The sequence below is a fragment of the Pseudonaja textilis genome, chromosome Z (genome assembly GCF_049901715.1).
Source record: "Pseudonaja textilis isolate UNSWEBS1 chromosome Z, rPseTex1.2, whole genome shotgun sequence".
Lineage (NCBI taxonomy): Eukaryota > Metazoa > Chordata > Lepidosauria > Squamata > Elapidae > Pseudonaja > Pseudonaja textilis.
Window position 1 is genome coordinate 37,838,266 of NC_142008.1, and position 17,184 is coordinate 37,855,449.

Consider the following 17,184-nt stretch of genomic DNA (forward strand, 5'->3'; position numbering starts at 1 on the left):
TCATTATTCACAGTGTTTCTTTCCCCTGTTTTTAACTTCCTACTAACTTTGCATTTTTTTATGTTTTCCTGTGTTATTTCCAAAACAGAACAATTCCTATAATCAGGACATGTTTCACAAGTCATTATGAAAGCAATTTCAGCAAATAACTAGATTTCTAGCAATTTCTCAGCATTATTTTAAATACAAAGGAAGGATATTGGCACAATCAAACCCGAGGGACTGAAATAATTCACAATGGTAAAAATATATACATACAATTCTCGTGATAAAAAAACTTAAACTAAATATGCTAAACATTTTGGGAATCCTTATAAGACTGAAAATTCCTGACTGGTCCTTGAGATATATAGAACCTATCTGGGAATTATGGTGCGAACTGGCAGATTTTATTACTGTATTTCAATTATGAATAATTTCCTTTGTTGGTATTGGCTTATCTTAGATCTCCCCAAGCCACATACACATACCTGCTTAACGATGCTACACATTTTCTGCATTTTAAAAACTTTTCATAGTCACTTCTTCATACCATTTATCAACTCTTTATCCCTTTTTGTACCAACCAAGTAAGATGAATACTTTTGAAATTCCATGTAGCTGATTCATGAAAACTTCCACTGTCATGATAAATAGCTTGCCTTCGGATATTGTGGATGCTGCATCACTGAAAGTTTTTAAGAAGAAATGAGACAGCCATTTGTCCAGAGTTGTTAGAGTCTTCTGCTTGACCAAGGGCTTGGACTATAAACCCTCCAATGCCCCTTCCAACTCTTGATATTCTGTTATTCTTTAACACTTAAAAACATACCGAATTGCTTTCATGATGAAATAGTGTTTTGTCAAATGTTTTGTATTAGACAAACACTTCACAGAAACAACTGTCATCATAATTTTTTTTAAAAAAATCAATACTCAGGATTCCATAATTTCCAATATGGCCAGAGGACATGAATTCAAAATGTTTGGAGCAATAATCTATAACCCAGCTCTCTAGAGTTGTATCCGGCCTTGGAACTAGAAACAGTGTCCAAACTGTAGTTTAACTTGATGGAAGAAAAATTACTTAAACATAGGTAGATTTCAGAAATCATATAATATGCATCATTTAAATGTTTCAAATTAAACCAAATTTAGCTGTCCCTGACTATTGGGGAGCAATGTTACTTCTTTACATACTTCTTTAATGCAAAGTACTTCTCCACTGCAGAAAACTTTGCACATGATTTATGACTTTGCTAACCTGATGTTATGAAGCTTAGTTAAGTCATACCTAAATCAGATATGACACTGACCATATTGAAAAATATTGTCCGTTCCTGACCTGTCCTCACTAATAATCTGCCACTCTTCTAGAGACATACCTGATCTCTTCTGTTAGGGATCGATAATTCCATCCATCTCTGATCAATTGAGTTTCCTTCAACCTTACCAAGCATTTTTCTCTTTTAGTTTGCATCACATGCCTGAATTATGTGAGTTCTGCTTGCTAATGATCACCTCAAGGGAACAGTCAATCTTTACTTCTTCCGGTACCAACTCTTTGGTAGTGTTTGAAGTCCGTAATGTAATTGTTGCCAAAACTATAATTCAAATAAATTTTTTCTTTGCCTCATTTTTTTTCTCAGGGAACAACTTTCGCTGGCATATATTACTGATGAAAAAAAACATTTCTTTTATCTGTTGCAATCTTTGCCTTAATTGGTTTTATATTAGTTTTTCTTTAAATAAAATATTTAAGTTATTTTCTATCATAGTGTTCTGGTACATATTGACCACAACATTTAAAATGTTACAAATGGATTCAAGTGTACTTTCTAAAGGATTATGATCGATCTCATTTCACCTTAAGTAGGACATAATTATATTCTATTCCACTATTTTCACTGTAAATTGTAGTTCAAAAGACCATTATTTGAACTACATTTTTTCTTTTCCTTTTTCTTCCCCAACTTCTGCTTAATTGTCAAGGTTGACTCCCAGTTCATTTTTTAAAATAAGAAATCTATTACTTCAGCGGATATGTGTTATACAAAGCAAAACCATTTGAGTTTTTGATAGAAATCCTGTACGGGAGAAGGATTTCCCTCTTTCACCTCAGACTCCTTTCACCAAGGATGGGATTCTTCCAGTTTGGGTGAACCTCTAGTTCCGACGATCAGCTGTTGAGTGAACCAGTTCTCTCTGATGATCAGGTTGGCTTGCCCACCCTCCCCAGTGCTGTACTTACCTATATCCTCTTAGCTGATTCACGTGGCAGAGTGGATTGCCACATCTCAGCTGTGTTACTTCCAAGAAGTAACATAAGTAATTTTGAAAGCTGTGCATGTGCGCAAAGCGCACAATCACCAAACTAGTTGTTAAATTGGCAGCATCCCACCACTGCCTTCCACAGCAGGAAATATATATGTGTGTGTGTGTGTGTGTGTTTTCTTAAGTTTTTGCGGGTATTTATATGTATGGTATTCAGCTTTGTTTGGGTATTTTCCCACGTCATTATAGTTATGCTTTTAAAGTTGTAGCAATCTCATCTGCCATCATCAGGCTTCTGTATAGGGTTCATCTTTCACAGCCATTTCTGTTTTAAATTTGGTGCTAGCCTACTGCTGTGCCAGAATGGTTTTTTCTTCATCCTGATTGGTTGCGAGTCTTGGTCTATGTTTATTGGTCTTGGAGTTTGCTGTGTTCTGCTTGATTGGTGTTTCTAATATCTTCTGTCTGTTTTGTAGCTTTTTTTGTCTTGATTGGCTGGCAACATTGTGTTTCCTGTATTGGAGGCTTTTAGTGCAGCTTGGCTCTGAGTAAACGGACGGCTATCATTTATAAATGTTGCTACAACTTTAAAAGCACAACTATAATGACGTGGGAAAATACCCGAACAAAGCTGAAGACCATATTTACACACACACACACACACACACACACACATAAACACACAGACATTTGAATTATAAAGTGGAAGCCTTTACATAAGAAAAGGCCACACAAGCTAGAAAATTCCATAGTGACATAGAAACAATCTAAAGAAATTGATTATTTGTGCATTTAGTCCTTTTTCTAGTTAGACAATATAGAACCTGGACTATTTTTCTATGAGATTTATTTTGCAGAAAGGTATCAAATAACAATCAGTTCTAAACAAGCTGCTAAGTTATAATTAAGAATGAGTGTGGTTGATTTATTTGTAGACGTAACCAAAAATTATATTTCCATATATTGTATTGTATTTTGAGGGCAAAAAAAAGAGATTATTTTTGTAGGTTTTTCTAGAGGAATAAATTTCCAGAACATGTTTTCTTTCCTGTAATTTAATGAGAAACTATTTTAAAATGCAGGAGCATTTTACCTGCTATCACTATTTGTTAATAAGACTTTATTAACAATGTTTTGTTAATAAACTTTGCAACTTTGTCATAAAGACAAAAGAAAAAATACATTATGAAATGCAGACAAAGAAATGCAGACAAATAAATAAATAAATTCACCAAAACATTCAAAGTATTTAGTCAGAGTTCTTCTCCTAGTCAAGTATTATGTACTTTATTGCATACGCGATCCATGATCATCCCACCAAAACTTTGAAATATAATGTAAAAGATAAACAAAATAAACAAAATATCATATATTTCAATTAGATGTATGCATTAAATTGCATGAGATTTTAAATTGTTTTATTTGGGAAATGACAAGCATTGCCTGTTATTAGAATGCCAAATTGTCATTTAAATATTGAAAATCTGGATACAAGTCTTTTAAGTTTTCAATCATGATTAAGGTATTAAATGTCACCCGCTACTTTTGACAAAAGTAGGTTCATCCTTATGCTATCAATATTGCACTTTGAATTTTCTAGGGGCAGGTGGATAAAATATTCCCTTAATTTTCTTTTAAAAATGACAATATTTTTCTCATTTTTAAACATTTCATCATATACAAAGAGAGTATGAGAGTAAAGTCAGAAGGAGAAAAAGCTGAGAGAAAACCAGATTAAAATATACATTCTTTTACTTTTAAGGGGGCAAATAGGAATGGGGACAAGATTAATTGTGTCAGTCTTGTTAGAAATAAAAATATGCAACCTTTTGTAGTGTACTGGATGGAAGAAAAAGTTCCTTTATTAGATGGAAGAAATTGCAAATTGTAATGATTTTCTAAAATCTGTCCTTTTCTGAAGAATTGTGAATAGAAAAAGAAAGACTTTCTTGATTAAGTACTTTCCCCTATATCCTTTGTCTAACAGAAATGTTTTGTAATATTGTTTTTTGTAGCACCTTCTGAAATTTCCTTACTGATTTAAAGTGTTTTATTGGGATATTATATCTAATTTACAACTACTGTAATCACATTATTGCTGTCATTGTCTCATTGTATAACTTTGACATGATCCTCTCTCAGTAATTTTATCATTTCTTTTTCACTACAACATTCTATTGCTTGAGAAGTATTAACAAGAAAGATCACAGATCCAGTCTGTGCATTATTATTATATTCCAAATATCATCTCTTTGAAGGAATAAAGCATCAAAAAGATTCAAAGAAATCTTAGATATTTCTTGTGTTTGATGAGAATATTATTAAAAATTGAATCAGGCACCAAAAATCTACAATTTGATTTAAATATGCAATGTGACACAATCAGTTGCACTGTTTTTTATATAAAAAATGGAGGAACTCATAAAAGCTAAAGAATGATATATTTTAACATAATCTGACAGAATAAATTAAGTAATCCAGAATGTACCACTCCATTAAAAATGTATAGGTTACCCTTATGTCAACTGAATTTTAAAAAAGCACTGTGTAATACTTTGGAGAAAGATAAATACAAACAATGTGGCAATGAATAAAACCGAACAAAAAACAAAATGGTAATAAATTTAATTATGTAGGAAGCATATGAGGCTTTCTTTAAAAATATAGTTGATTCAAGCATTTCATTGTCTTTGACTCTTCTTTTTTAAATCCAAATATAATTTTATATTTGCAAAGATAGATAATAAGAATCAAGGCCAACACTGATTATACTAGATTAAAACAAAAGTTACTCCTTTTAAGAACATATATGTACTGGAATAAATTGAGAAGACTAAATTTATAAAATAAAAACATCTCAGAACCTATTCTGTTTCCTCATTTTCTAATTTGTTTCTACATTTTCAGGGTTCTATGCTCACTGAGCATGCTCAGCCCACAGTAAATTCTTTTGGTTCCTTCCCCTTTAAAATTTGTTCTCTGAAATGAGGGAGGAAGCAGGGTGCAGTGAGGGCAATGCAGGGGGTTACAGGAATGGGGGCAAAGGGGGGGAAGTGGCAGCTCTATTGATTTAGCTACTACAATTGTTCTTGGAAAAATTAAATGCTGATCCTGACCTAGACTCACAATTCCTGTTTGGGGGAGTTGGCAATTGTGATTGGAAGTACTTTGCTCAATTTTGTATTGTACATCAGCTGTGCATAAATAAAGGAATCAAGAGAGCCTATTCATGATCACTCTGTCCTATTCACCTGCCACTTGGATTTCTGTAATGTAATCTACGTGGGGTTGCCCTTGAAGATTATCTAGAAGCAGTACTGGCTGTGAAGTGTGCATGTATAGGAACATATATTATATCAAGGTGCTGTATTTGATGCTACATGGCATGGGACCAGATTATTAGAAAGAACTTGATTTTTCCTGATTACATCTACCTGTGTTCCTCCCACCTCATCCAGCAAAAAGGAGATACTGCAGGTCTAAGAAACTGTGAAAGATTTCTCTTTCAAGGACATTGCAACTTGATAAGATAGAGGGAAGAACATGAGAGTGTTATTACAGGTGTTCTTCTGGGCTTGCATCAACAATTGAAGTTTGGCTTTGAAGCTTGTGGAGAAGAGACTGTTAATAAGAGCCTTGGATAACTACAAAAGTGCAGTGTGTTCTTTTTTATTTTATCTTTAGCTGTGCCACCCCCCCCCACCCGTCTTACTGTACTCTTTTCCTTTTTTTTTCTCCTTAAAGGAAAAAAAAATCTTTATTTTTGTAATATTTTTATTTTTGCCTTTTGCTTTAAAGGGAAAGCCTCAGAATCTCTCCTTTTTCTTTTTCTATTGGGATTTTCTTCTTTGCCATTCATATTTTTGGTTCATCTTTATGGATTTTCTTTGTTTTTTTATTTTTCACCTTTGAGACCTCTCAATTGGATTAAGGTGTGAAGAACCTGAAGAAATTTTCTCTCTCATTCTTTTTTTTTTATTATTATTGGGCTTTTTTCTTTTTTTATCTCCATTTTTTACCTTGGATTATAATTGGATTAAGGTCTTGAAGAACCTAGAGAATTTTTTTTCCTTTTATTTGGCTTTTTATCTTTTACCACCTCTACCCCCCACTTTGGATTATAATTGGCTACTTGAATTTAAAGATTTCGACGTTCAAAATGAGTAGGAAACTCATACCTTCTGGCGCCTCAACTTCCACTTCTGCCTCCCCACCATCTGGAGGTCAACGCTTAATTCAGACAATGTTAAAGCAAGATAAAGAACAAGAAAAAGTAACTTTACAGATGATTATGCAAGAAATCCAAGACATTAATTTGTCCATTAAAGACATTAAAATAAAATCAGATACCATTGAAAAGAGAATAGAGAATATTGAACAAAGAAGAAGGCAAGACTGATGAAAAAATTGAAAATATTCAACAAATGATGGTGAAATATGACGATTCCAAAAAATTGAAGAAGATAAACAAAGAGAGGAGAAGATTGGAAATATTGACAGCAGGCTAACAGTAGTTGAACAAGATGAAAGTGGGATACTGAAGTGGGAGATGGACAGGTCAGAATTCTATCTTAGATTTCAAAATATAGAGGAAGAAAAAGGTCAAAACCTAGCTGCGATAATGATAGAAATTCTGGCTGAAGCCTTGGAAATAACAGAGGAAAAGATGATGGATGGAGTAGATGAGGTATATTGAGTCTTTACAAGATATGCGATGAGAAACAACTTACCAAGAGAAGTTCACATCAGATTTACAAAAAAATCCATTAAAACACAAATATTACAAGTGGCAAGAGAGAAGACGTTGAAATATAAAGGCAAGGAGATTGTGGTTTTAAAACAAATACACAGAAGAGTTAGAGAGAGGAGAAGAGAATATCGAAAATATTGGAATGTGCTGAAATGAGTAGATTGACATTTGAAATCAGAGAACAAGAAGATAAACAATTTTATAAAATTTGGGACCTTTTCTATCAATGGTTGGATGATAAAATACAATAATAGAATATTTAGAATTTTAGATAATAATGAATATATAAAGAGATTTTTTTTCTTTCCTATTTAATATCACATTTATAAAATGTCTTTAGGATAGATTTGGTATGATTATATGATTTGTTATAAAATAAATTAAGTAAATTATAGTTATCTCGTAAAGTATGAATGAATAAAATTATAGTCAAATTATTGTTTGATAGTGATACTAGGGTATATAATTTTTGATTGATAATATGAGTTAATATGTAATGTAACTGTAATTGAGACTACGAAATGAATGCACAAAAACTGGTAAACCAACCAACACAGTTTGTACATTTATGAAAGAAAGCTGGATGTTTTTATGTTTTGTTTGTTTGTTTGTTTTTAAAAACTAATAAAATTGTTTCCAAAAAAAATCTTTGGCGGGTAGTAGATGGTGGGTTGTTTCAGTTGTGACACCACTTTCTGGAATATTTTTCTATCTATTTTTTAACTTATGAGAAGTACCTCAAGACCTGGTTGTATCTTCAGTTTTGAGGACCTAGGGGCCCTATTGAGATGGCTCCAATGTGATTAACATCTGGCTCTTCATCTAATTTCTTTATTTGGTTTTAGTACCGGGCCTTTTATAATTTTAAAGTTTTAAATATTAATAAAATTAATATTAATTTGTACTGTAATTATTAACTTTGTTGTTAAAATCACTTGATTGTAACAAGTGATAAATATGATGACTAAATAAATAAATAAGAGAGAGCAGCTGGTGGGGTGGCCAAGAGATATGTTGCACAGATTCATCTAGTGCCCCAATTATACCCATTCCTGATCAGAGGGGCCTTCACTCAGTTACTTGTGCCCTAATCACCTCACCAATGCAGTGAGTTCTACATGGAGCTGCCATTAAAGATAACTAGTCCAGATTGCAGTGAAATGGACAGTTATGGGCATGCTGCAATTTTCTCATGTGTCACAACTCCTCTGCAAGTTGCACTTATTACCAGTCAATTTCTGGATGCAGTTCAGAATACTAGTTGCTACCTACAAAGCCTTTCAATAAATAAGGCTGGTTATTTGAGGGACTGAATATTTCCAACAGGCTCTGTTCATCCATGACATCAAGCAGAGTACGTGGGGCTTCAGATCCTTTTGCTTAAACAATATCATCTTCCATGACCTAGGAAACGTTTCCTCTATCACAGCATCTGACCTTGGAGCAGACTCCCCCCCCTCCCCACCCTGATATTTGGAAAAATACTAAAAGCCTGGGAAAATGTGGGGGAACCTCTATATGACATCTTATTTGTTGTACAATAAAGTGTTTGTCTTCTCGATAAATATGATTTCTTTTTTCTTTTTCTTTTTTTTAAATGCCAATTGCCTAGTTATTTGGAGTTAGAAAGCATCACAATTGTTTAACTGCATAAACAAACAACAACAGAAAGCCAATGAAGCCACAGAAACAGCAGAAAAGCAGCCTTTCTCTGGTTTAAGCTATAAATTTTATTTATCTTGAATGAAATTACTATATTCTTCTAAGATCCAACACCAAAAATTGACAGCTATAAGGTATAAAGAAATCGAACTGAACATTTCTCCACAACTAAAACTTTATTATATATTTTCGTTTCCATATGATGGTCAACATTTCATGGATCCTGAGCATGCTCTGACTGAATTTTGTTTTTTTGGGAGAAAATGGATGGGGAGGGGGTTTAAATGTTTCTTCTTGCTTGGTATTTTTAAATAACTATTCTTAGTAATATATAAGTCTGAGAGTTCTACTGAGTATGCTAAATATATTTTTTTCTTTCCAGTAAGCCCATTTATTTCTAATTTTCTCAGCACTAAACACTCAAGTTGATTATTAACAGGAATAAAATGGTTTCTGAAAATGCAACAGCTGCTATTTTATGTAAATACAGGTTATGTGGTAAACCATAGAAATCATGATAGCCATCAATCTATTTTATGGTAACTGGCCGAGACTAAGCAGAATTAATAGAATTGCCTGTGAGAGTCAATAAAGCCTGATGAATAATTGTGTTCCTTATATCTTCCTATAAATGAGTGCAGATTCATATATTCTCAGTGCTTGGAAGTACTTTAGTTGTGACTAGATGAAAAATAAGAAATCTCATTCTTGGAACCAACCCATAAAACATCACACACAGAATGTCAAATCCTAATTTTATTGTATAATTTAGCAGTCCCACCAACAGTGTGCATTTTAATATAACTTATTTGTCATATTTCTGTCTGCACCATTTTTAGTACGAAGCATGAAAATAAATGAAGCTTAAAGTTTAATGAAGATTAAGCCTTGCTCATCAGAAAATTCTGCTCTGCTAGAATTGGAAAATTATTTCCCTCTAGACCTCACTAAGATTATTTGAGGTTTTGTTCCCAGTCAATCCATGGTGAAGAATATGAACAAGAATAAAACAAGAATGGGTTTATTTCCAAAATCACTTCACATCTTTAATTACTGAAAAAAATGCTATAATCCACCCACTTGCTTGGCATGAATAAATTGATAACCAATCTTTCCCTAGCAATTTATTTTCATGGTTTATTATTTTCATTATTTAATTTTATTAAATAATTAAAATTGACTCATTCCTGCTTGAAACTATTATTGATAAATTATTGTCAAGTGAGGTGGATCAAATAAAGTATATGAGTAAAAACAAGAATTCTGATGTATACAATGTTTGCTTTGAAAAGTTATATAGGGCTAATTAGCTAACATTAATTAGTTGTCACTTTTGGAATGTTTGAGAATGAACTGATCTTTGTAGGACCAAGTTTTGTTGAATTAAGTTAATGTAGTTGAAGTAAACATGTTTAGGACCTAACTATTGGAAAAGTTATTTTCCCTTGTTGGAACAATGAAGGAGACTAGCAAATCAAATGTTGAGCTTTCCCAGAACTCAAATCCACAGATTTTAAAGAATATCAGATTATGTATACTATGAATGAGAGCCTGAGGGTTTTGTTGGCACTCCTACTCTGCAATGTGTTTTCTGCTTCTGCTTCTGTATTCAGTGTACAAGTATGATGAACAGTATTGTCTGCAGAGTAGAATTATATTGATAAATGAGTACAGGCATTCCTTGTTTACTAACTACTCATCTAGCAACTTTTCAAAGTTATGACAGCACCAAAAAAAGGAGACTTTTGGCCAACCCTCAAAATTGTGGTGATTGCAGCCTCTTTGCAGTCATTCAAATGTTATTTGGGTCCTTGATGACTGGTATGTATTAATGACAGTTACAGTGCTCCATAGTCATGCCACTGCCATTTGTGACGATCACAGATGGCTTCCAACAAGCAAAATCAATGGGCAAACCAATAAGAAATCCCAAGTTGTGGTGAACATGGTATCACGCTTAATGACCCACAGTGATTTGCTCACTGGCTATAACCAGAGTTTACAAACTGACACCATAAGACAAGTGTGGCATATGACATTGAATTTTGCAATTATGCTGCTTATCAATAGAATTTCTGGTCCCAGTTGCTGTTGGTAAGTGAGGACTAGCTCTAATGGCATATGTCATAAGCTAAGAGTGTTCAAAATAAGCTTCTATTTCACAGATTTGTTAGATTTATATCTATTTTTCAAGGTAATATACACTGGGATCTCCTTCTATTTAGCCTCACAAAAGTAACACCAGGAGATTTGTTAAGCTGAGAAAATACAAGTGCTCTGAAGGACTGAATGAATTTTCACAGCTAAGGGAACATTTAAATCTGGAACTTCCAGTCCCATTTCAGTCCCATACTGGCTCTCTAATTCAGATTCAAGATTTGAAAAATATAAAAATATGAACTGACACGAACCCCCTTGAGGTTCAAGATTTAGTTAAATCAGAGGTTTATTATCAGTGGTGGGATTCAGCCAGTTCTCACCGGTTCATGAGAACTGGTTGTTAATTTTCTGAGCAGTTCGGAGAACCAGCTATTGCAAGAAATTTCCTTCCAACAGCCTTTTGTTTTTCCCACCTTAAGGAAGTAGACATGAGTTTGAGTTGGCCACACCTACCCAGTAACATGACCACCAAGCCATGTCTACGCAGCTGGTCATTAGGACAAATAACTGGTTGTTAAATTACTTGAACCCACCACTGTTTATTATTAACTGCAATGTAAAATAAATTATTTTTATGATAGAATGAGAAACAACTATTAAGGATAATAGATTATATCAAATTGTAAGTAGTTTCAAGGGGTTCACTTTAATACATTTTGAATTAATCCCCCATATCCATTTTATACTAGAGAAAGTTTTTTTTAAGTGTTCTAGAAAAATCTTATGGGTTAAGCAAATGTAAAAAGTCTACTATTCCAACTTAAAAATAAAATTTTAAAAATATAAAAAGTAAAACAATTTCTTATTAAATAAATTAAAATTTCAGCATACTTAGATACTACTGTAAGGCTTATTGACTTGGTTCATGAGCAAAGTTAGCATCTCCTCAAATTAGATAGTACTTTAGTCTAAAATAAATTATATTTACTTTGTTTTGGGGAGGGGGAGAAAGCTGAAATTGGATTTAGAAAAAGGTAAAAAAAACAACCCTCCCCAAAGCAAACAGATGAAAAGGTCCAAATCAATTAACAAAGAGCAATACAGCAAATACAATTTTTTTTCTGCTAGTCTTTCTTTGCAGGCAAATTTATCAAATGGAACACAAACCACTCCTCTCAAATGGCTGTGTTGGGATTTGCAGAGTTGATAAAATTCACCACTCATACTCACCACTTTTATCCATAAATGGAAGGCAATCTCCAGTCATCTTTTAGCTTTCCAGGGGTTATTTTAGGTCCTATGGCATGTTTTTAGTACCGCATTTAAAATTGCATTTGCCCACTGATTGATTATCTGCTTCTTCCAAATATTTGGCTGCAATTACAAAGGGGAGTACCTCCTTCCTCCATGAACGTGCCTGGGATAAGTTCTGAAAGCTTATATAAAAATGGCTTTTTATATATACTTCCAAATATTATAATACCATTAAACATTTCAGTGATTTTATTTAGGAAAGGAACTGATGTTTTCTCTATTATGGTCTTATCCGTAGTGTTCATTTTACTTATAATTCTAATTTATGGGGTCCATTGTAATTCTAATTCAAGTTTCAGATAATCAGATCACTTTTGCTTTGATACCCATAGTGCAAAACACCAAGGTTAATAGCCTGTTATAATATTTGTTTTAGCCTGGTAATGGAGCTCAGGCAGAAAGTAAGCAAATGAAACAGGAGAAAAACTGAGGGACAACAGGCCTTTTAAAACCTACGTACAGTTTTCCCAGCCTAGATCCCATGGAATACTGAACTGAGTTGCAGCTCAAAGCATCTGGGACAGGCTGCTTTATGTTGAAGAATACAGCTGCTTTTATCTTCACATAAGATTGTCTTATCTGGAGCTGTGATGACGGCTAAAAGCTGCACAGTTGACTTGGCATGTGCTAAACATGAAAGCAGATGGGGCCTAGATTTATTTTTATCTAGACTGAAAATGAACAGAGTAATGAATGAGAACAAATAGCTACAATATTTTGATACTCCAGATTGTACTATTTGTCGGCTGGAAGGATTTGTCTCTAGCAGCGATGACGGGAAAAAGTCTAAATTTATAACCATTCCAAACAGCCATCTCTTCCCATTACAAGCAAAGCTACAGAAATTGCCACAGGGGGTAGGGGGAGGGGAAAGACATGAATGCCTTTATGCCTCTGACATACCTGACAATCTGCAGGGTCTTCCTCTCATTATGGCAGGGAAATAAGCTATAATTCATAATGCAGGTGTATTTCAGGAAAATTCTGCAAAGTTGGTCTATGTCGTTTTTAGTGCAGCATAGTGGCAATTTTAAGCTCAAAGACCAGAATGTTTAAAGTCCCCTACATACACATATACAGTGAGAAAAAAGGAATTGTGCTTCCATGGAGTCGTTTAGAATTCAGTGGGATACATGTGACATTTTTCTAATCATGTTATGAAGGATTTTGAATTAGAATATGATTGTGATGGAATGTTGTTTGAATTCCCAGGAGGAAGGGAATGTACTCCAGAGGAGCAAGAGATAATGCACTTTACCTTGGTACTCATCATTAATTTGTTCTGGGAAACATGATGAATATCAAACAATTTTTTCCATAAGGAATAGTATAAATAAATTTAATGCATTCCCAAACTAAGACAATACACATTTTAAGGCAATATGTAAAAATATAGGGCTGTATATCATTACTTTATATGAGAAATAAGCCAAAAAATTAATAAATACTTAAAACAAAAACTTTACTTTACCTTTACTGAGGAGAAAAAAGTGCAAAAGTAGACAAAAAGATCTAAAACAAGCTAAGAATGCAAGGGGATTTGCCCAGAGCTACTGCATGACTAACACATCACATTTTGTTTCAGCTGGAAAGAATAGTGAGTCATGAGGCAACCAACTCTGACAAGTTCTAGCTAGTGCATTGAATGTAAAACAAAATTTTCTCATCAAAATGCACTGAATACTAAATTCGATTGAATACCAGTTTCAAAGCAGTTGAGTACCAAGGTACCATTGTTCGTAGCTTGTGTTGAAGAAGGTGCCTTCCTAATAGTTCCCAGAGTATAGGTAGTGCTCAAATTACGACCACCATAGAGCCAAAATTTCTGTTGCAAAATGAAACATTTATTGCCAGTGTTTCCCTATTTTATGACCTTTCTTGCTAATTGTCACATGAATCATTGCAATTAAGTCAGTGATATGGTTGTTAAGTGAACTGGTTTCCCCATTGACTTTGCTTGTCAGAAGGTTGCAAAAGGTTGCATGACCCTAGGACACTACAACTGTCATAAATATGAGTCAGTTGCCAACCATCTTAATTTTGATCATGTGACTCTGGGAACACTGCAATGGTCATAAGTGTGAAAAAGGTCATAAATCACTTTTTTCAGTGCCATTGTAACTTCAAACTGTCACTAAATGAACTGTTGTAAATTGAGGACTACCTGTATATATTTTATATATGTAAGTATGGTAGTCTACTTTACATTGGCAAGATCTATGTCTAGCGATAAGGAATAATAAAGAAGTTTTCTTAGAAGAATCACAATATATATATTATTTTTGGAGCCTAATACTATTAATAACCCATACAAATATTTCAATCTAGTTATATTGAACAAGAAAAATTGGGAGAAAGATATATATTATCATGCATCAACATCATAACTATCCTATTTATCTTTCAGTAATATTTTTTCTTTTTTAATTTCATGTACTGTACTAGGTTTTATTGGCTCACATCCAAAATGAATCAAGGCCTTTATTAATATAAAAACTGTATATTACTTCTGACCTTTGAATGCTGCATATTATAGAATTTGAAATTTATTTGTTCTCAATATTGATTTTAGGTTTTTCTAAAAAAAAGAGATAAGCCTCACTTTTATTAAATATTGTAAGTAACTCAAGGCCAGAAACATATCTAATATTCCTTCTTCTTGCTGTTTTCCCCCACAACAGACCTGTGGAGTGAGTGGGGCTGAGAGAGAACATCCAAAGTCACCCAGCTGCCTTTCATGCCTAAAGTGGGACTGGAAATCATACTCTCCTGATTTTTTGCCTAGTGCCTTAACCACCAGACTGAAGTGGCTATTTATACAAATGTGGATTTCATGATTTATAAAAACCGTGGAATTAGACATTCCATCATTGTTTTTCTCAACAATTGTAGAAGTAAATCTATGTAACTCAATGCTTTTAATAAGTAATTTTGCATCTATTCAGTTTTAATATTGTGTGTCCATTCCCATAGAATTGCTGATCTGTTGTCATAAATACTTTGGTAGATTTCTTTGTATTTCCTAAGTAAATCCAATTGAATTCAATACCAAATTTAAGAATCTAATGCAGAGACTTTGTCTTTCTGCTTGGTTGGCTTGTTTGCATTGGCAAAGGCACAGCTATACAATTTTCATGTCTGTACAATATTGGGTTGTGGTTTAGAAAGCTCGGAGAGATCCATCAATAATTTAATATCATCTGATGTTATTTATCCTAAGTATTTGAAAGCAAGAAGCATTCTGGAGAAAATGGGATTATAATTTCCCTAACAATAAAATGTTTGAATGCAGACAACATTCATTATCTTTTTCTCAGGTATAGTTACTGAAGGAAAGAAGTTGGATCTCAGCATACATTGCTGCATAAAAAACAATCTGGAACAAATGAAAACAGAACATGGGTAAATTCAATTTATTTCTGAAAGAGATCATGTCTAAGCAATTTCAGAAGGAAAGATACTGTACTATTTCATTGATACATCCTGAACATCACTCCATGTACTATGAGATAAGATAAAACCCTATTTGTATCACAAAGTTCTTTTAAAAGCAACAAGAGTTCTTCACCATGGTTTTCCTGTACACCTTAACATAATGTACTTGATAGATTTAACCATACTATGAATAGATATTCAGAAATTCATTCTTCTGTCTGGAGTTTTGTTGAAATAAAGCAAATCCATTTATTATTTCTTTCCCATAAATCTATTATTTCTTACCTCCCTCTTTTTGCCAGTATGAGAAGACCTAGAGTTATTATCTATTGTTTATTTATTACTTTAATTTATATACCCACCCATTGTCTATGGAGATTCTGAGTCATCCAGATCATGGTTGTCCCAAAGGTGCTTTTTTCAAGAGGCAACTGGGCTTTCTGGTCAGTTAAACCAGAAAGTCCAGTTGCCTCTTGAAAAAAAAGCACCTTTGGGGATACCCATACATTTCACATACATGATGTAATTCATATGATTAAAAAGATTCACAAAAAACAAAACAAAATACAGATAACAGTAAAACAATAACCATTAAAACTGAATTAAAACTGACTTAAAACTGGAACATAAGGACAGGTGTTGTGGCAGAAAACTCTCTTTCGGAGTCCCATCAAATGGCCCCCCTTAACAGAAGGGACCTCTTACATGCTTCTTCTGCCATCCTGATGGAGCAGGGAGATGTAACTAGGGAAAACAGGCCTCTTATTCCAACATTCAAGTACATAAAGTGGGAGATGATGTTTCCACTTAAATTTACTCTAATTTCCATGGGTGCTACTTTACAAGATGAATTTTAAGACTCTTGTATTGCCCAAATATTGAGTAGTATAATGGTGAAGGCGCTGGCCTAACTAAGAATTTCAAGGTCACTTTTAGTCACAATAAACTCATAAAAACTTATATGTTATATATAAGAGTCTCATAACAAGTCGGTTAATCAATTTCACCATTCTATTCTCCTATGTCAGCTTTTTCTTTAAAAATGAGATCAGCATTTTTCTTATGAGTGCTGTTGGAGAACAAATTTAGACTAAGCTGTGCAATGAATTCTTCATCAGGCCTTATAAGAAAAATTCACATCACAATATTAGTAAATTTTTACTTTTATACTTTTAATTTATTGCAGAAAATGTCAATAAATACCTGATAAAGTAAACTATAGAAAGTCAGTATCATATAGTCATTAAGGCATCGGACTAGAAACCAGGAGAATGTGAGTTTGAATACTGCCTAAGGTATAAAGCCACATGGATGACATTGGGCCAATGGCAAACCACTTCCAAAATTTTGCCAAGAATAATACAAGAGCTGGTTCAGGCAGGCAGTAGAGTCAAGACTGGCTCAAACTCATCCCTTCAAAAAGTAAGCTATTTATAAATAGAAGATGAAGTTACATTCACGTGACACATAAGAGGAAAAAAATGTCATTTTCCACATTGATTTTGCAGCATTGATCAAAAACTACTGTTTGCTTTCCACAAACAAAATCCTATAGGCCTTATGGAAAGATACCATGGTATCTAATTTCCAAAGTGATTAGCAGCTCTTAAAGGAAGTTTACACTACTTTTGGATGGAGAGAGATTCAAATCAAGGCCAGCCATAATTTTT

General features: G+C 33.5%; 1 protein-coding gene across 1 annotated transcript in view; it reads left to right on the forward strand.

The window, feature by feature from the left end:
* Positions 1-15,767, forward strand: part of PALS2 (protein associated with LIN7 2, MAGUK p55 family member) — a 240,270-nt gene extending 224,503 nt beyond the window's left edge. The window contains exon 14 of the mRNA XM_087915322.1: positions 14,761-15,767. Within this exon, the coding sequence (XP_087771448.1) occupies positions 14,761-14,916 (156 nt within the window). The 3' untranslated portion in view covers positions 14,917-15,767. The remainder of the gene's footprint in view (positions 1-14,760) is intronic.
* Positions 15,768-17,184: the final 1,417 nt, after the last annotated feature.